The 19,878-nt window shown below is 52.4% G+C and overlaps 1 protein-coding gene across 1 annotated transcript in view; it reads left to right on the top strand.

Annotated features, from left to right (window-relative positions):
• Positions 1-19,878, top strand: part of Obscn (obscurin, cytoskeletal calmodulin and titin-interacting RhoGEF) — a 121,009-nt gene that overhangs the window by 39,793 nt on the left and 61,338 nt on the right. The window contains exons 14-32 of the mRNA XM_042669531.1: positions 1,947-2,222; positions 3,808-4,083; positions 4,952-5,227; positions 6,614-6,889; positions 9,641-9,916; positions 11,166-11,444; positions 11,561-11,827; positions 11,950-12,219; positions 13,257-13,523; positions 13,869-14,135; positions 14,328-14,440; positions 14,540-14,693; positions 15,121-15,225; positions 15,983-16,249; positions 16,450-16,719; positions 17,345-17,611; positions 17,702-17,968; positions 18,051-18,317; positions 19,315-19,587. Coding sequence (XP_042525465.1) covers positions 1,947-2,222; positions 3,808-4,083; positions 4,952-5,227; positions 6,614-6,889; positions 9,641-9,916; positions 11,166-11,444; positions 11,561-11,827; positions 11,950-12,219; positions 13,257-13,523; positions 13,869-14,135; positions 14,328-14,440; positions 14,540-14,693; positions 15,121-15,225; positions 15,983-16,249; positions 16,450-16,719; positions 17,345-17,611; positions 17,702-17,968; positions 18,051-18,317; positions 19,315-19,587 — 4,713 coding nt within the window. The remainder of the gene's footprint in view (positions 1-1,946; positions 2,223-3,807; positions 4,084-4,951; positions 5,228-6,613; positions 6,890-9,640; positions 9,917-11,165; positions 11,445-11,560; positions 11,828-11,949; positions 12,220-13,256; positions 13,524-13,868; positions 14,136-14,327; positions 14,441-14,539; positions 14,694-15,120; positions 15,226-15,982; positions 16,250-16,449; positions 16,720-17,344; positions 17,612-17,701; positions 17,969-18,050; positions 18,318-19,314; positions 19,588-19,878) is intronic.

Genomic DNA, 19,878 nt, shown 5'->3' with positions numbered 1-19,878 from the left:
GATGACACAGGGGAAAGAGGAATTTGAATGGCCTTCTTGAAGGAAATTATTAGTGTTTTATTGCATAATAAGATGACTATAATTGATAATGTGTAGTATAGTTCAAAGTAGTTATAAAGAATATATAAAATATAGTATTTAATAGTATACAAAGAATATATGAAATATTCTCACCATCTAGAAATAATAACTATTTTAGGTAATATTCTCACTATCCTGATTTGATCATTCTATGTACATATATATGGGAATGTCTCATTTGCCCTATAAATACATGTGATTATTTGTTGGTTAAAATAAAAACATTTCAAGGGCTGGGAAGCTGGCTCAGTGGTAGAGCGCTTGCCTTGCATGCATGAGGCCTCAGCACCACATAAGCAAAAGAAAAAAGCCAGAAATGGCGCTGTGGCTCAAGTGGTAGAGCGCTAGCCTTGAGCTAAAGAGCTGAGGGACAGTGCTCAGGCCCAGAGTTCAGGTCCCATGACCGGACCCCCCCCCCCCAAATAAAAACATCCCACATTCATGTATATTATTCTAAGCAGGAGAGGAAAATAAATACACTCTCTAAATTATTTTCTGTTGTACATAATCTGTCCAGTGACTCAAATGCAAATTACAGTCCTGTTTTTAATATCAAGGGATAAGACAGCAAACTGAACTCACTATGCCTGCAGAGGAATACATTGTGCCACAGGTCATAGATTGCATGTACATGATATCTTTAGGTTCAGACACACAGCACATCTACAGAAAGAATGACATGGTTAGAATGAGTGAGTGAATCATGGGATTGTCTCAACTGATACAGAATAACAATTTTCAATTAAATTTAACATTATGAAACCCGTTAGGTTTGATAAAATTTAGCATCAGTTTATCCTGCACAGTCCTCAAGACATTGTATATATTTTGTTAATTGCTATGGAAAGCATCAAGTAATACCACATTTGAGAGAACCATGAAAGATTTGTCATTGAGATGAGAGAACAGCACATAAAGCCTGTTCTCATCTTCCCTCCAACACTGGATAGTAAATGAGGAGGGCACGAAAAGGTGTATGGGTTGGAAGAAACATACATAGACTCACACATCAATTGAAGACTATTTGAAAATCTAAAATAGTAATATTAGGCTTAGCAAGATAAATGAGAAAGATGATTGGACCTGGCATATTTCACTTAGTCTTGCATCCTTCAGGCTCATCTGCGTTAAAAACATGGCATTGCACCAGGGACTCCAGTGAGGAGCTTATGTTGCATGGTGACAACATCACAACGGTAGACCTGTAGAAGTAGTAGAAGTGTGGGGGGAGTGACGGCATGATGAGAGAGCAGCCAGGGATTGGAGACAGCCTAGTCTTGCTGCTTTATAATATTAGCTGAATATTAGCTAAGTGCAGATAAGAACTCAGACTTGGAGATGAGATTGAGGACTCAGAAACTTTCAGCTTTGTAGTGAGGATGTGTCCCATACTGTTCTGTGAGAGACTTTTATTCTAGAGGCAGGGGCACATATGTCACAAAGCTAATGGGCTCCTTGGAGGAGTCTGTGCACAGAGACTGTGTCAATGTCCTCTCTGGAACAACCCCATCATGCAGGAAAGGTGGGTGAACTGTGGTATGCCAAGAGAGACTTGTTCTGGGCATACAGAAAGTTCTGCCCAAGGCTGAAAAGGTGGCTCAGTGGAAGAGTGCTTGCCTAGCATGAATGAGGCCCTGGGTTCAATTCCTCAGCACCGCATAAGCAGGAAAAGCTGGAAGTGGCACTGTGGCACAAGTGATAGAGCGCTAGCCTTGAGCTGAAGAGCTGAGGGACAGCGCCCAGGCCCAGAGTTCAGGACCCATGACCGACAAAAAAAAGAAAGTTCGACCCTCCAACTACCAGGTCTAGGTCTTCTTCTACCGTGGGCTTCCTGACCTAGATGTCATGTAACTTTGTGTACTCAGAGCCCAAGCTGATGTTTGCCAAGGAGCAGCAGGCAAAAAGCGAGGTGAAGGCCGAGGCTGGGGCCAGTACCACACTGAGCTGTGAGGTGGCCCAGGAGCAGATGGAGGTGACCTGGTACAAGGACGGGAAGAAGCTGAGCTCCAGCTCGAAGGTGCGCGTGGAGGCGTCAGGCTGCACGCGGCGGCTGGTGGTGCAGCAGGCGGGCAAGGCAGACGCCGGGGAGTACAGCTGCGAGGCCGGGGGCCAGAAGGTCTCCTTCCACCTGGATGTTGCAGGTCAGTCCTTTGAGGGGATTACCCAGTTGCCTTTGTTTTGAGGGAATGTAAACATTGCTAATAAGCAGGACAGACCCTGGAGCTCTTTCCTAGGTTTTATTACTGCAAAACTTTTTTTTTGGGTCTGGTCGTGGGGCCTGAGCTCTGGGCCTGGGCGCTGTCCCTCAGTTCTTCAGCTCAAGGCTAGCGCTCTACTACTTGAGCCACAGCGCCACTTTCGGCTTTTTTCTTTTTGCTTATGTGGTGCTGAGGAATCGAACCCAGGGCCTCAGGCATGCAAGGCAACCGTTCTACCACTGCACCAACTTCCCAGCCCTTCTGCAAAACTTTTATCCCCTTTCTGCACATCTTCATTCTCATGGTTGAGCCAATAGGCTTGGTGTGTGTATGTGTTTAGTAGAGTCTAGGCTCTTACATTTTTCAGGCAGAATCTATACACTGTAATGTTCAATCTTATATCCCCTGGATTTGTCCAGAATGTACCACTGTTTCTTAGTGTTCTGGAATCTAATCATACCTGATTCATATAGCTGAGGTAGACCAGATGTCTAACTTCAGAGCTTCTGGAAGTGGCGCTGTGGCTCAAGTGGTAGAGCGCTCACCTTGAGCTGAAGAGCACAGGGACAGCGCCCAAGCCCAGAGTTCAAGCCCTATGACCGACAAAAAAAAAAAACAAAACAAAACTGGATCTAACTTCAGAGCTTCTCCCCATAACTCCCATGAATTCCCCTAGACCTACACAAACCTATTTCCAAACTAGTGAGGTTGAGATATCTAATTTCTAGCATAGAGTAAGGGTAAATTCATCATATCTAGAATGATGCTGACACTAAATATGGGAGTGTCAATGTTAAGTGTTGCGGAATACTCTTCCCCTCTTTCTCATGGATACAGAGCCCTGTTTTATGGCGTACTTTACATCCATGTTTGGTGGCATGTCTATGCAGATCACAGAAGAAGCAGTGGAGCGGTAGACATTCCTGTGCTACCTTTGTGGGAATTTGCAGCTCTGTTTTCAAAAAACATAACAGAGATACACTTTCTAAATCTGTACAGACACACACAGAGCATAAAATCAATGCTAAAATCTTGAAAGAAAATAAGAATTCATATTTTAGGCCAATCTGTTATAGTATCAAGACTAATTTGAGACACAAAATACATTTTCCCTATTTTTTCTTATTATCTTTAAATACTTGTACAGAGTTTTCAATTTCATATGACCATTTATATGTGCATCTTAATCTGTGTCAGCCCTTCCATGATTTACAAGTCCCTGCCCATCCATCTCATTTCCACCTTTATTCTCAAGCTTCCTAGAAGTTCTATTTATACATTAAATATTATGACTTATTTTCTCACCATTCCTCTATCCATTCATCCACTGGTTTTCCCTTAGCTTTCTTTCTCTTCCACAGACAAGACATGTTTCAGTTCCCTGGTTTTCATTTTGGTAAACTGTTAGTTGTTCAAATGGGTTACACTATGAAAACCTGTTTCTGTGTATACCATATTTCAGTCAGCCCCTGGGTGGCCTCTGCCACTTAGTATTTCTGACCATGTATTCTTCTCTGTGTGTCCTCAGAGCCCAAGGTGGTGTTTGCCAAGGAGCAGCAGGCAAAAAGCGAGGTGAAGGCTGAGGCGGGGGCCAGCGCCACACTGAGCTGCAAGGTGGCCCAGGCACAGACGGAGGTGACCTGGTACAAGGACGGGAAGAAGCTGAGCTCCAGCTCGAAGGTGCGCATGGAGGCGTCGGGCTGCACACGGAGGCTGGTGGTGCAGCAGGCGGGCAAGGCGGATGCTGGGGAGTACAGCTGTGAGGCCGGGGGCCAGAAGGTCTCCTTCCACCTGGGTGTCACAGGTAGGTGTCAGGGTTGGATTGAATAAGGGGCACCCTCAGTGGTAGGTACAAAAAACTAAGGGCATGCCAGGCAGCTTGGGCAGCCAAAAGGTCCCAGTGTTCCTGGGTCTTAGCATCCATGCCTCCAGCTCTACTTAGAGGCTTCCTGGCCTGGACCATTGTCAGTAGACCAGAGCAAGTGGACAGGCTGAGCTCACTGTGGTGTGCACTCTGATAACACCAATGTGGTAGTCATGTGGATTGTATGATAACCACAGGCAGTTTTGAGGCTTGGTCCCCAGAGTTGTATAACCCTGTTTGAGCCTGAGGTGTTCCTACAAGACCACCTGTGTGCGCCTGCCTCTCTACCCTAGCCCTTGGCCTGGGGAAAGGAACCACCAGGGCTTAGCCAACTGTCTTCTGACCATGGCTGGCATTCTGTTCCCTTGATCCCTCTGTGTAGCTTTGATCAAGAAAGATACATGCTGCTGGTTTGTGCTGAGGGTAGTCATCCCTCCCAATTTGAGTCCTGCTGTCTGTGGCCTTAAGTGATGGGATAGAGGGGTGGGGGGCACTGGTGGTCTGGTGAGGAGGGTCAGGATCCTGTTCATACAGATCAGGAAGCTGGTGTCCTCAGGAGGCTGGACTGCTGCAGTGTGCTCTCAATGCTGTAACAGCTTACATGCACAGGCTTGGGTGGGCTTGGGATTCTCAGGGTTGTCTTGAGGACTGGCTATCTCCACCTTGTCTGTACACAGATGCAGAGCATACAGCATGGATCATATAGAGTTTGGAATTCTGTATACTCTCACAAAACACTCTGCAAATCATGGATAGTGCTGCCTTGGCTAGGTCTAGTGTGTATTCTCTGGCTCTTGTCTATGTCCAGAGCCCAAGGTGGTGTTTGCCAAGGAGCAGCAGGCAAAAAGCGAGGTGAAGGCTGAGGCGGGGGCCAGTGCCACACTGAGCTGCGAGGTGGCCCAGGCACAGACGGAGGTGACCTGGTACAAGGATGGGAAGAAGCTGAGCTCCAGCTCGAAGGTGCGCGTGGAGGCGTCGGGCTGCACACGGCGGTTGGTGGTGCAGCAGGCGGGCAAGGCGGACGCCGGGGAGTACAGCTGTGAGGCCGGGAGCCAGAAGGTCTCCTTCCACCTGGGTGTCACAGGTGGGTGACAGGGTTGGGTTGAATGGGGAGGAGCTCTTAGTGGTGGGTATAAAATAGGCCATGTTAGGCAGCAAAGGCCACTTAGGTCCTTGGGTCTCATCATCCATGTCTTCAGCTTTGCTCAGTGGCTCTAGGCCATTGTGCCATTATTAGGAAACCAGAGCAGGCTGATGGTCCAAGCTCACCATGGTATGCACCTTGTTGTCTCTAACGCTGAGGTCATGGGACATTGTGTAGCGGGGTGACATGCAGGTGGCAAAAGCTCACTATGCCCTTTTAACCCAGCTCCAGATATCTGCAAGCCCTTGCTTGGGTCTGTGTTGTTCCCACTCATCCATCTCTGTATGTCTGCCTCCTCTACCTCCTCTCTGCCTGGGGAAAGGAGCCACCATAGTTCAGTCTTCTTCCCTCTTGGCCCAGGATGGGACTCTGCTCTCTGATATTCCTTTTATAGCCTTGGCCAAGAAATATATGTGCTGCTTGTTGGTGCTGAGGATAGACATTCCTTTATCCTTTTGCCGGGGCCCCTGAATGGTGGGAAAGAGTTGGTAGGTCATTGGCGGTCTGTGGGCTGTGGGAAATCTGAGGCAAGGAAGAGTCAGGATCCTGTCTGCAAAGATCAGGAAGGTGGCATTGTCAGGGGCAGGCCAGGCTTCTGTGACCACACAGGCAGCAGCAGGTTGTCTGGGCTGGGTGAGTCTGGGGTGCTCGGGGGTGATGAGGGCTGAGTACCCCAGGCTTCTCCATACACAGCTATGAAACATCATAGTGGGCCACACATAGCTTAGAACCATGTGCATTGTCATGCAGTGCTCTGCTAATCAGGACTAGCCTGCTTGGGCTCAGGTGAGCTCTAGTCACTGAAGAATTTGGATCTATTCTACAGTTTCTCTCTGATATCTCTGTCTCTGTTTCTTTCTTGTCTCTGTGCCAGTACTGGGGCTTGAGCTTTGGGCCTGAGAACTGTCCTTGAGTTCTTTTTGTTCAAGGCTAGAGCTCTACCACTTGAGCCAGTTGTACTTCTGGATTTTTGTGGGTAATTGGAGTTAAAAATCTCATAGACTGGGGCTGGGAAGGTGGTTCAGTGGTAGAGCGCTTGCCTTGCATGCCTGAGGCCCTGGGTTCGATTCCTCAGTACCACATAAGCAAAAAGAAAAAAGCCGGAAGTGGCGCTGTGGCTCAAGTGGTAGAGCGCTAGCCTTGAGCTGAAGAGCTGAGGGACAGCGCCCAGGCCCAGAGTCCAGGTCCCATGACCAGATCCCCCCCCCCCAAAAAAAAATAAATCTCATAGACTTTTCCTATCCAAGCTAACTTTGAATCATTATCCTCATTTCTCAGCCACCTGAGTAGCTAGGATTACTGCCTTGTTCTCTTGTCTGTGTCCAGAGCCCAAGATGGTGTTTGCTAAGGAGCAGCAGGCAAAAAGCGAGGTGAAGGCCGAGGCGGGGGCCAGTGCCACACTGAGCTGCGAGGTGGCCCAGGCGCAGACGGAGGTGACCTGGTACAAGGACGGGAAGAAGCTGAGCTCCAGCTCGAAGGTGCGCGTGGAGGTGTCGGGCTGCACACGGAGGCTGGTGGTGCAGCAGGCAGGCAAGGCGGACGCCGGGGAGTACAGCTGCGAGGCCGGGGGCCAGAAGATCTCCTTCCACCTGGGTGTCACAGGTCAGTGTTGGGAATCTGTTCTCTTCTTTTGTAGCCTTTTAGTCATTAGATATCATCTTTTCAGGTCATCCATCTCTCACCTCCCGTCTGTATGCCCATGCTGAACCAGGGAACAGGAAACAGGAAGCAGGTTTTTGGGAGGCCTGGTGCCTTACCAGTGCACCTCAGGAAGTGTTCTAGAAAGGAGAACTCAGTCCTCATCAGTTGCCTGTCTCTGCCTAATTAGTACTGATGTTCCTCAGACTCAGCACTCTCGCTTTATCTTTGCCAGCTGAGCTTGGTCATATATCCTCACCTGGGATCTGTTTCTTTGGTGCTTTTGGGCAACTCCCAATGCCCTCATCCAGAATCCCACAAAGGCTATCCAAAGTCAGAGGTCTTTTATTTTCCTTGAAACTAATAAGAGGAAGTTCCAGCTTCCTAGGGTTAAATATCAGATCATCAAAGTCGTTCTTGCCTTTCACACAAAGCACTGTGTGCTCCTCACTGGGGCACAGTCTAAAACCATGTTTTGGTGGCAATGCCTGAGCAATCAAGACCAAGAGTCCAGGGTAGGTAGTAGATATAATCCTGTGATACACATCTCTGTATTTTGGAGTTCTCTTTTTAAAGCAAATCTTGTTCTTTTGTCTTCAGTTAGAACATTTTGCATTAGCAAACCTCCAGGAGTTTGGGTTATACATATAGAAGTGAAAAGGACTCTAACCTCATGGCACATCATACAGTGGGTTAATGATGTGTGGCAGCCTGTATTGGCAAGGTGGATTACTTCTGTAGAATTTCCCAAGTGATTCGAGTACGTATGTGACACCCAGCCAGGGCCATAAGGGGTCTGTGAGGTAACACAACCTTCCGTGTGGCGGATCATGGTTTTACATGACCCCTAAGTGCTCACTCACATGGCAGTTTGGTATTGCATCTGGACACGACAGTTCGTTGATAGATGTACCAAAGAAAAGACCCTCCAGGTATCTTTCTGAAAAAGTAGGGAATAAAGCATGATATTGTTTTATGCCTGTAAATTGAAGAAGTTTCAACAAATTTACCAATTCGTGGAAAGCTACATCAAAATGTATATAAAAATAGTGTAATAACCAGCGTGGCCCTTTGGCCAAGCCCGCCAGAGGGGCAGGCATCAAGAGGTTGAAGTTACTACCCCAAGGGTTGTGCAACCCAGGGGCATGCCATGCCGCCGAAGGGGTGGGGCATGCCACAGAAAGGAGAGGGGTGCAGACTGTATGTAGGCTGCATGTTCCAAGTCCTGAGAGGGGTCCAGAGGAGACCAGGAATCGTGAGGGGAATCCTGAGGAGAGTCCTGAGGAGAGTCCTGAGTAGAGTCCTGAGGAGTCCTGAGGAGAGTCCTGAGGAGAGTCCTGAGGAGAGTCCTGAGGAGTCCTGAGGAGAGTCCTGAGGGGAGAGAGCAACAAAGAAGTAGAGCTACAGACAGGGGAGACACAGAGTGGAGAGAGAAACAGCAGGAGGGGAAAGCCTACTGGAGTAGAGCACGACAGGCCTGAGGAGGGAAGGGCAGGCCTCGAGAGGCCATTTGGGACCTCTTCCAGAGGCCATTTGGGGCTTCCTCAAGAAGCTATTTGGGGCCTCCTCGAGGGGCCATTTGGGACCTTTTCCAGAGGTCACTTGGGGCCTCCTCAAGAGGCCATATAGGACCTCCTCCAGAGATCATTTGGGGACTCCTCGAGGGGCCATTTGGGACCTCCCCCTAGAGAGGCCTGTGGAGAGACGCCTCCCAGAGCAGAGCAGGGCAGGCCTGTGGAGAGTGGAGAGGCGTGCAGAGAAGGAGGAAGGGAAGAAAGGAAAAGCCTTCCCCTTTGGAGCTTTGGAGCTTTGGAGGTCTGAGCTTCGGAGATTTGCAGGCTGACTAATTTCAGATCAACTAATAAAGATCGGGGCTGCCCATTGGAGGATTGGAGGTTTGGTGGTCGAGGCTGCTCTGGGTTCTGGGTATCTAGCCCAGAACAAGGTAGTTGCAGGCCCCCTTTAGTGTAAATAAATTTGTTATCTTTAACCATAACTCAGTGGATTGTCTCACTGTTCTGAGGTCATAAGTATAGAATACTCATATCATTTGATAACTTTTAAAGAAACGGAACCAAGGTACTAAGGATCCTGAGATCTGAGGATCCCAGTTCATATCCAGCCTGGGTAGACAAGTCTGAGAGACTCCTACCTCCAGTTAACCAGCAAAAAAGTGGAAGTAGACATATGTCTCAAGTGAGAGCACTGTCCTTGAGCAAAAAAGCTAAGTATGAGTGTAAGGCCCTGAGTTCCTCCCAAGTGCTGACACAGTAAAATAAAATAAGATAGAGGAACCATATTTTAAAAAACTCACATAAGAAGGGTTAAATCCAGTTGTTTGGGAGACTGCTAAGAGCAGGAGGGAGCCTAGCCCTAGGATGAGATTGGAATTTCCGGGACTCTTGTTCCTGTGGTGAGGACATGCTCTTTATGGTCCTGCGGGAGACAATCTCTATGTCACTGGCATTACTACTTCAGCACCTCCCTGAAGAAGCTTGTGCACAGAGGCTGTGCAGAGAGCCCCTGGAACTGTGCAGTGGAGCACTTGCAGGATGTGTGCATAAACCTGGTTTATATTGACTGGAGCTGGGATTCGTCCTGGCCACACAGAGCCCAGAGAGGCTAGCCCCTAGCTTGGCACCTCATCCAGGTTTTCTTTCCCCTGGGTGGCCTCCCTGGTCTAGATCTAGTGTGTCTCTTCCTATGTGTTCTCAGAGCCCAAGGTGGTGTTTGCCAAGGAGCAGCAGGCAAAAAGCGAGGTGAAGGCTGAGGCGGGGGCCAGCGCCACACTGAGCTGCGAGGTGGCCCAGGCGCAGACGGAGGTGACCTGGTACAAGGACGGGAAGAAGCTGAGCTCCAGCTCGAAGGTGCGTGTGGAGGCGTCGGGCTGCACACGGAGGCTGGTGGTGCAGCAGGCAGGCAAGGCGGACGCCGGGGAGTACAGCTGTGAGGCCAGGGGCCAGACGATCTCCTTCCATCTGGATGTCACAGGTCAGTGTTAAGATAGCTCAAGGTTGGGATATGGGTCTTGTCATGGGAATGCAAGGCTGGGCCGGGCCTGAGTTTGGGTCAGTGCTGGGTTCCTTTCTGTGGGTCCTGGACTGCTGGACTCTCTCCCCTGCTACCCAAGGTACATGATGAGAATGTAGCACCTCTTTCCTTATTCCAGGCAACTTCTGCCCAACCTTGCCTGTCATGAGTTCTGGTGTTGTGTCTTCCTATGGTGGAGCTTTTAAAGTTCCAGGACTGTGGAAAGAGCCACAGTCTTGCTGGTGTTTGGCCCTTTCTGTTGTTCTTAGACAGAATGGTCTGTTCTAGGCAAGCTCTGAACTCAAAGCCCTTAGTCTGAGGGGCCCTGCCCTTGGATGTTCTTCCCTGTGTAGGTGTGGGATCCTTAAGTTGGCCTTAGGGTTCTGACAGTCAGCTCTGGGTTGGCACTGTGGGACGACTCCTGCTTACAAGTCCGTTCAGGCCTGCCTCTGAGCCAAGCCGGCCTGCCGCTCACTTCTCTCTCCCACTCTCCCTCCCAGCCCTCCCCTCCACAGCTGTCCCTGTGCCCTCTCAGCACTCCTGTGGGTGCAGCCCCACTCCCAGGAAAGTTATTGGGAAAGCCCTGGCAGCCTGAACACCATCCAGTTAAATCAGATGGCATCCTCCAGTGTCTTGCTGAAGACATTGATCCTGAGCTGGCTGATGCTGTGCTTTTCTAGCTATCCCTATCCTTACCTGGACCCCTTAACCACTGATCTGCCATTTCCCCCTCATCGCCCACTGCTCAGTCAGTGTGGTCTAAGGGTCCTGCTGGATGAGGCAGGCACCACCCTTCTTGGCCCTTTCCCGCTCAACCTTTGCTTCCCATGTTTAACTCTCAGCTTTTGCTTAGTGGTGTTTGCACACTCATGCTGTCTTTCCTGGCTGTCCCCATGGACTGCCAGCCTCAGCCCCTCCTAGCAAGATTTTGTCGTGGTACTATATTTGGCACCACATTTGTCTGTGGAGTTAACCTTCTCTGGAAGACAAGGCTCTGGGCTCCAGCAATTGGTTGAGAAGAGCTGGTGATCCTCAAGCCTGATGTCCTTTGTAGCCATCTTTCACGGCTCCTGGGTACCTAAATGGTGGCCAATAGGTGGCACCTGTCCCTCTGGCTCCACAGAGAGGCAGCAGTGAGGGCAGTGGTTGGAAAATGATATACTCAGGTCCCCACCCTCATGCCAGTTTTCCTCCTCTCCCCCAGAGCCAGAGCTTGAGCCTCTGGTCCCAGAGAGACCCAGCCGCAGGGAGCCTCTGGTGGTCAGGGAACATGAAGACATCGTCCTGACTGCTACGATTACTGCATCCTCGGTGGCCACAGTGACCTGGCTCAAGGATGGAGTTGAGATCCGTCGCAGCAAGCGGCATGAGACCACTAGCTCAGGGGTCTCGCACACCTTGACTGTGCGTGGGGCCCAGGTGCTAGACAGTGCCGTGTACAGCTGCCGTGTGGGCACTGAGGTTCAGGACTTCCCTGTACAGGTGGAAGGTAAGCAGGTGGAAGGGTCTCCTCGGGGGCCCCCTGTCTGCCATGAAGACTAGCAGGTGTGGGGTTTACAGGGGATCCATGCAGGGCACAGACTGATATCCACATTATGCCTGCAGAGGTGGTCACCAAGTTCTCCAGGCCCCTGGAACCTGTCACCGGGGAGTTAGGGGGCACGGTGAGGCTGGTCTGTGAGCTGATCCCGGAGCAGGCGGAGGTGGTGTGGCGCTGTGGGAGCACACAGCTGCGGGCAGGCAAGCGCTTCCAGATGGCTGCAGAGGGGCCCCTGCGCTCGCTGACAGTGTCAGGCCTGCGTGAGGAGGATGCGGGAGAGTACGTGTGTGAGAGCCGCAATGACAGCACCAGCACACAGCTCACTGTTAATGGTATGTGTGGGACAGTGGGGGAAGCAGGCGGCTCCTTAGGGGAGGTGACCCTACTCCTGACTACAAGAGGGGTCTTGGCAGAGCCCTTCCCGTGGTCTCTCAAGCAGAGTTTTCCTCTGCAGTTCCCAGAGTAGTCAAGTTCACATCAGGGCTGAGTGCTGTGGTTGCAGAAGAAGGCCGTGAGGCCACCTTCCAGTGCGTGGTGTCCCCCAGTGACGTGGCAGTCATCTGGTTTCGGGATGGTGCCCAGCTGCAGCCAAGCGAGAAGTTTCTGATATCCCAGAGTGGTGCCAGCCATAGCCTGACCATCTCAGCCCTGGCGCTGGAGGATGCTGGCCAGATCACAGTGGAGGCTGAGGGTATCTCCTCTTCTGCAGCCCTGCGAGTCAGAGGTGAGGCCGGGGATGAGCAGGGCTTTCAAGGTGGACTAATGGCTGATGGCACAGCATTGCCTACCTGTGTCCTGCTGGTCTGGCTGACCTTTAGGTGACATGAAAACTGTCAGCTACAGAAAGACGACCCAGGACCTGAGGGAATGGATTCCTAGTCTGTAGGATAGAAGATGCAATTCTGCAGTTGTGCCTAGTAGGGAATGGTCTTAGGTTGAAGCACTTTAGGAGACTTCTGGAAGAGGTGGGCGTCTGACTCATCTGATGGCTAAGTAGAAGAGAATGAGCAGGTCAGCCTGCGTGCCCAGAAGCATGAAGTGTGTCTGAGCTTATCAAGGCCCAGATTTCATTTGAAAGAAAGTGGCAGCCAAAACGGATTCATGTGAGGGAGCGATCTGAACATGTGCACCTCCTGAGGAGATCATGGGGCAGTAGTCTAAAGCCTGTTTGTTTCTTTTGGTTCAGATACTAGGGCTTGGGTGCTGCTGTCCCTTTGTTTTTTTTGTTTTTTGTTTTTGTTTTTGCTTAAGGCTAGAGCTCTACCATTTGAGCCACAGTTCCACTTCTGGCTTTTTGGTGGTTGATTAGAGTCTCCTGGACTTGCCTGCCCAGTTGGCTTTGAACCTCAATCTTCAGATCTCAGTCTCTTCAGTAGCTAGAATTACAGGTGTGAGCCAATAGTGACACTGCTTTTTAATTTTTTTCCCCCTTAACATGAGCAAGCAAGCATCCTTGGACCTTGTTATGCACAAATGATGGTGCGGCTGTTCTGGGGCTGCAAACTCAGCCCACTCAGTCCCTAGAAATACGATGCTGCTGGCTGCAGTAGACATTTCAGGCACTGGGGCATGGCACAATTTTTTTAGAAGAGGGGAGCAGACTTAGGAGGGGCAGTGGAAGGAGCAACTGCTCTTACTTCATAAAATGTGCAAATGTGTAGCTGAGGCCTTGGAATGGAATTTTGGGACCCTGGTTCCCAAGCATGGAGGTTGGGACTGAGTCCCCCACTCCAGGGAGATCTTTGCTTTCCTGTCTCCCAGAGGCTCCAGTGCTCTTTAAAAAGAAGCTGGAACCACAGACGGTGGAGGAGCAGAGTTCTGTAACACTGGAGGTGGAGCTGACAAGGCCATGGCCCGAGGTGAAGTGGACACGGAATGCTGTGGCCCTGGTACCCAGTGAGAACGTGGAGATCTGTGCTGAGGGCACGCGGCACCGCCTGGTGCTGCGCAGTGTGGGCTTTGTGGACAGAGGCTTCTTCGGCTGTGAGACGCCAGATGACAAGACACAGGCCAAGCTCAATGTGGAGAGTGAGCCTGGGGCCCTGGGGCTGGGGGGAAGAGAGATCGGTGGGACTCTCTCTGGGGTGGGGGGCCTGGAAGGGTGGGCCGGAGGGAGAGCTCCAGGGTAGCCACCAGAGCTAGGAATGTTGCCTTAAATTGGGGTGAGGATTAATGAGCAGGTTTTTCTCTTGGAGGGTTCTGAGGAAACTGGATTGGGAGAGAAGGGAAGGGGAGCAAGTTGCAGACCTGAGTCTGCAAATCCTGGGGTGGGCAGGTGGAGGGAAGGTGCTGACACGGAGTCTGAGTGCTGGTTGGTGGGACTGGAGGGTTTCACTGCAGCATCTAATCAGTGCTCCCCACCATGTACCCCAGTGCGCCAGGTCCGGCTGGCCAGAGGCTTGCAAGCTGTGGAGGTGAAGGAGCAGGGCACTGCCACCATGGAGGTGGAATTGTCACATGCAGACGTGGAAGGCAGCTGGACCAAGGATGGCCTGCGGCTCCAACCCGGCCCCACATGCCACCTGGCAGTGCATGGCCCCGTCCACATGCTCAAGCTCTCTGAACTACGGCCACAGGACAGTGGGCTGGTGGCCTTCAGGGCTGAGGGTGTGCACACATCAGCCCGGCTGGTAGTCACCGGTGAGTGGACTCTAGAATCTAGAGCCTGCCATCTCCTTTCCCCGCGTGGCCTAGGCAAGCATACAGCCATAATTGGGGACAGGCTGTGTAATCTGCCTTGTGTAATCTGCCACCCCAACACCACCCTAGCCTAGAAGTTAGTTACCGCATAGCTTTTTGTCTTCCCTCACCTTCCTCCTCCTGTCTTTCCAGAGCTGCCTGTGCACTTCAGCCGCCCACTGCAAGATGTAGTCACCACCCAGAAAGAGAAAGTGACTCTGGAGTGTGAGCTCTCAAGACCCAACGTCAATGTCCGCTGGCTTAAGGTGCCTTTGTCCCTTCCTCATCTTGAGTCATGAGCAGGCAGGAGGGAGACCTCTGGGTTGAGCCACCCCAGCACCTGACGTGGCCTCTTTCTTCTACAGGATGGTGTAGAGCTACGGGCTGGCAAAGCAGTAGGCATAGTGGCCCAGGGCACCTGCAGAAGTCTCACTATTTACCGGTGTGAGATTGGGGACCAGGGCATCTATGTGTGTGATGCCCACGATGCTCAAACTTCTGCATCCCTGAAGGTGCAGGGTGAGTCTTGGGCAAGGTGTTTGGGATACAGCCAGTGAATGTGAGGATCTCCTTGTATTCCTGTGTCCCTCTGCGAGGTGCCTGGCCACTTTGCCATCCCTTAGTAAGTGGGAGGGTGGCCATGCTGGGAGTGCTGCATGCTTGGGAGCGTGGTAGAGCCCCCCTTCTTTCCTCAGGGCGCAATGTCCAGATCGTGAGGCCCTTGGAGGATGTGGAGGTGATGGAGAAGGAGGGCGCCACCTTTTCCTGTGAAGTGTCCCATGACGAGGTTCCTGGACAGTGGTTCCGAGAGGCCAGCAAGCTGCGGCCCAGTGACAATGTGCGCATTCGCCAGGAAGGTGAGAGGGTAAAGCAGGCTGCAGGTAGGCAAGGGCCTTGCCCCCATGTTCGGTGCTGCCACCCAGTTCTGACTGGCCTTTGTCCCCAGGAAGGACATACACTCTGATCTACCGGAGAGTCCTGGCAGAAGATGCAGGGGAAATAAAATTTGTAGCTGAAAATGCAGAATCTCGAGCCCATCTTCTAGTGAAAGGTGAGTGGGAGTCCCGGGGGAGGGGGGACTGGAGGAAGGACTGGTAGTTATTGGTCATGAGCACAAGGCCTCAGAGGCAAGTTGCTCAAACAGGCCTTGAAGTGTCTAGCATCTTTTGAGTCAGTGACTCAGGAGAGTAAGCAGAACAGTAGGGGCTGGGATGTGGGGAGATGGGAGGACTAGGCCCCATCCTGTGTGTAAAGGGGGAGTTCGTGGTGAATTCTCCTTCCTGAGGCTGCAGTCCACACTGGAGACAAGGGGTATGGATTTCTGACAAGCAGGATGCCTTTCCTGGTACCCTTGATAGCAATTGAGGGACCAAGAGGAGGGAGGGGAGGGACAACCTTCAGGCAGGCAGATGAGGGCAAGCTGGGGTGTGTGAGGGGATGGGAGCTCCTGGGAGAGGAATTGGCAAGGCTCTGCCCATGGATGAGCTCCAGGCTGGGTATGGACACCGCCGAGGAGAGGGTGGGCAGGGCTGCATGGGTCAGGGAGGCCTTTCAGGGGCAAAAAGAAGTTGTAGAGTGGGATGCGCTTTCAGCAGAGTTGCAGCCACACACCTTGCTGGTGACCCACACCATCCCTGAGAGGGACACTTGACTTGGCTACCTCTTGGTGCAAGCAGAGACATTGGCTTTAAAGAATTGAGTGAGGGTCAAGCCATTGGCTACCTAAGGCCAGGAACAGTGCCTGTTGGTGCCCATGCAGATAAAGTGCCTAGTCCAGCTATTCTGATTCCACCTGGCTATGCCCACAGAGCTGCCCGTGACCCTCTTACGGCCACTGCGGGACAAGATTGCCATGGAGAAGCACCGTGGTGTACTTGAGTGCCAGGTGTCCCGAGCCAGTGCCCAGGTGCGATGGTTCAAGGGTGGCGTGGAGATTGAGCCCGGGCCCAAGTATGATATGGTCAGTGACGGCCTTTACCGGAAGCTGGTTATCAACGATGTGCAGCCTGGAGATGAGGACACCTATACCTGTGATGCTGGAGACATTAAGACCAGTGCCCAGTTCTTTGTGGAAGGTGCGTGGGGCTAGATGCACAGTCTTCTGGATTTCCTGGGAGAGTGTCTGTATGTGTATGTGTATGGCTTGCCCGGGCATCCTCCCAGATGCTGGCTCTCTGGGAAGTGAGAGGGTTTACCCACAGGAAGGAACATGGAAGTCGCCCTGGGACACTGGTCCTCTGCAGTATCCCGCTGATGACCAGTCCTTCACCCACAGAGCAATCCATCACCATTGTGCGGGGCCTGCAGGATGTGACAGTGATGGAGCCTGCCCCCGCCTGGTTTGAGTGTGAGACCTCCATCCCTTCCGTGCGACCACCCAAGTGGCTCCTGGGTAAGACTGTGCTGCAGGCAGGAGCAAGTGTGGGGCTGGAGCAGGAAGGCACCGTGCACCGGCTGACACTGAGGAAGACCTGCTCTACCATGACTGGGCCTGTGCACTTCACCATCGGCAAGTCTCGCTCTTCTGCCCGCCTCGTTGTCTCAGGTGAGTTAGGTGAGGGTAAACACAGGGCAGTACCATGAGCAGACATGGCCGAAGACCACGGATGCCTCTGGCTCAAGGCCTGGAGTGGAAAGACTCGGGTAGGGATGGGTGTCAGGGCTAGAATTCAGTGGACTTGAGCCCTGGACCATAGGTGATCTGTGTTGGACCATAGCTGGCATAGGGGGCATGGGAGAGCTTGAGTGAAGGAAGCAGGGAAAGTCTGATCTGATCAGAGGTCTGGGCGGCCATGCCTGGGTTCAGGGCTGTGGGTGGACACTGCTCAGTGGCTTTGGGGAGGGGGAGTTGGGCAGAACACGGGCACAGGATAGGAGGTGGAGGGCCCGGAGGGAGCTTGCAGAGGGTGGTGAGCTAGTCATCAGAGGCCTGCTGAGCGGGATAGATGCTCAGGTGCTTGTCGAGGGTGGGTCAGGAGCGTGTAGGGCTGGAGCACATGTCGGGCAGGGTATGTGGGGTGGGCTGTGGGCATGTGGGGACAAGGAGGAGGCATGCAAAGAAGGGCGGGAGGGAAGGAACCGCGCATGAATGTGGACATGGCTCAGAGCACGGGCAGCTTGATCTGGTTTCTTGTGACCCCACAGCTCTGCCTTCTTCCCACTCTCTGTAGACATCCCAGTGGTGCTCACTCGGCCTCTGGAGCCCAAGGCAGCACGTGAGCAGCAGTCAGTGGTCTTGTCCTGTGACTTCAAACCTGCTCCTAAGGCTGTGCAGTGGTACAAGGAGGACACGCCCCTGGCCCCATCTGACAAGTTCAAAATTACATTGGAGGGCCAGATGGCAGAGCTGCGCATCCTCCGACTTACTCCAGATGATGCTGGTACCTACCGGTGCCAGGCAGGCAATGCCCAGAGCAGCACCAAGGTTACCGTGGAAGGTAGGGAGCTGTGGAGAGGGTAGTGAACTACTAGGAGTGTATTAGCTCAGCTGGCAATGCAGTGCTGAGACCCTGACTTATTCCTTTTAGCTCGGGAGGTAAAGGTGACACAGCCACTGCAGGATGCTGAAGCCACAGAAGAAGGCCGGGTCTGCTTCTCGTGTGACCTGTCCCACGAGGATGAGGACATTGAATGGTCACTCAACGGGACACCCCTGTACAATGACAGCTACCATGAGATCAGCCATGAGGGCTGTCGTCATACACTAGTGCTGAAGAGTGTCCGACAGGCTGACGCAGGCGTGGTGCGCGCCACCTCTCCCAAGGTGTCAACCTCGGCCCGCCTGGTGGTGAGAGGTGAGCCATTGTTGTGGGGGTCTTGGGGTCATGCCCTCTGGATGGGCCCAAATCCTCTAACCAATCCATATGTTTCCTTCAGCAAAGCCAGTGGTGTTCCTGAAAGCCCTGGATGATACATCTGTGGAGGAACGTGGCACGCTGGCTCTGCAGTGTGAGATCTCGGACCCCAAAGCCGAGGTGGTTTGGTGCAAAGATGGTGTGCAGCTGGGTCCTAGTGACAAGTATGACTTCCTGAACACAGTTGGCATGCGGGGGCTGGTGGTGCATGACCTGAGCCATGAGGACGCCGGCCTGTACACCTGCCATGTGGGCGGCGAGGAGACCTGTGCCCGGGTCAGCGTGCACGGTGCGTGGGCAGGGTCTGGCCAGACATCAGGGTGGGTGACCCTGGGGAGTGGTCTTCCTCCGACCTGGGTGGCCCGTGGCACTCTATGAGACTGAAGGGCTGCTTAGAGGGGGCGAGGAGATGTCTGTGCAGATTCCTGTGGGAGCCGGGCTTAAGTGTCCTCTAGAGGTCCAGGTGGAGGTAGGTGGGCCAGGGGACAATAGGCCATAGAACCAAGAGTAGGCAACTATTCTGGATATACTGGATGGCCCCAGTGGGCCGGAGACACTTGCTCTGTACCACAGGATACAGACTGAGTATCAGAGTATCTGATTTCTGAGCAGAAACTGGTTGTGTGGGTGTGAGGTGCTGAGGGATATGGGCAAGAGGCTGCCTGGGAAAGACTCCAGGACAAGGGCAAAGAGCCTGGTAATGACTGACCCAGTTCTCATTAATTATAGAGCCACAGGAGGTTTCTCAGTTCATAGTCAGCACCCAGGTCTGGCCCTGCCACCTTGAACTTGTGGGTTTTGAGCATGTCCCTCTCAGCTTGTTTGGGTTTCTAACTACAGGGCTGGTGCCCACTGCCCTAATTCAGGTTTTGATATCCTGATCTCAGCCCCCAAAGCTGCTTATTTAGAAGACACATGTTCACAGGCTTGCTGGTTCCTCATTTCATGGCAGCTCTGTGATAGCCTGGCTTGTGGTTTAAAGGGGAATAGTGAATTTGTCCAAGCCATTTGAAGGAGCTCTCTTTTTGGGACTCCAGTCCCTCCTCCCTGAGATGTTCCAAGCTGGTGAGAAGTGCAGACAGTCCTTGCTGTCTTGGCCACCTTGATCAAAGCTCATAGCCACTGGCCATGCAAGCTATGGTGTTGATCATGGGGGTGAGGAAGGACCAAGGAGAGCAAGTAGGAACACAAGCCACGAAATGTGATCTGACACTTTCTGGGGCAGTGCTGTGCTCTTGCCTCTGTCTCTGGGCCATCTGCCATGACAAGTTTCCCATCGCTCTCAGATCTGCACGTGGGCATTACCAAGAGGCTGAAGACAGTGGAAGTGCTGGAGGGGGAGAGCTGCAGCTTCGAGTGTGTTCTGTCTCATGAGAGTTCGGGTGACCCAGCGGTGTGGACGGTTGGTGGGAAGACAGTGGGCAGCTCTGGCCACTTCCGGGCCACATGCCAGGGCCGCAGATACACGCTGACCATCCTAGATGCTGCACCCAGTGACGCCGGGGAGGTGGTCTTCTCCATACGAAACCTCACCTCCAAGGCATCACTCATCATCAGAGGTGGGCACACAGGCTGGAGCGGGCTTATCTCCATGGCTGGCGGGGGCAGGGCTACCACACCTACAAGCTTTAGGTCCTGTCTTCCCAGCCTCCCACCTTCATTTGAAAGGATGTAGTGATTTGGAGAACCTGCTAAGATGTGAAGGGGTTTAATCATACAAGGGGCTTAATCGATGCATTTCTGAACATTCAGAGCTCACCTAGGAGTTTGGTCTCCAGTCTGTGGTCTGACTATCCTGTTTGGCTGGTAGCTCCTATTCACACGTGGCCCATCTGTCCAGTCTGACACTT

This window comes from Dipodomys spectabilis, unplaced genomic scaffold (genome assembly GCF_019054845.1).
Source record: "Dipodomys spectabilis isolate Male_0828 unplaced genomic scaffold, ASM1905484v1 ptg000496l, whole genome shotgun sequence".
Lineage (NCBI taxonomy): Eukaryota > Metazoa > Chordata > Mammalia > Rodentia > Heteromyidae > Dipodomys > Dipodomys spectabilis.
This window is presented reverse-complemented; position numbering and strand designations above follow the sequence as displayed.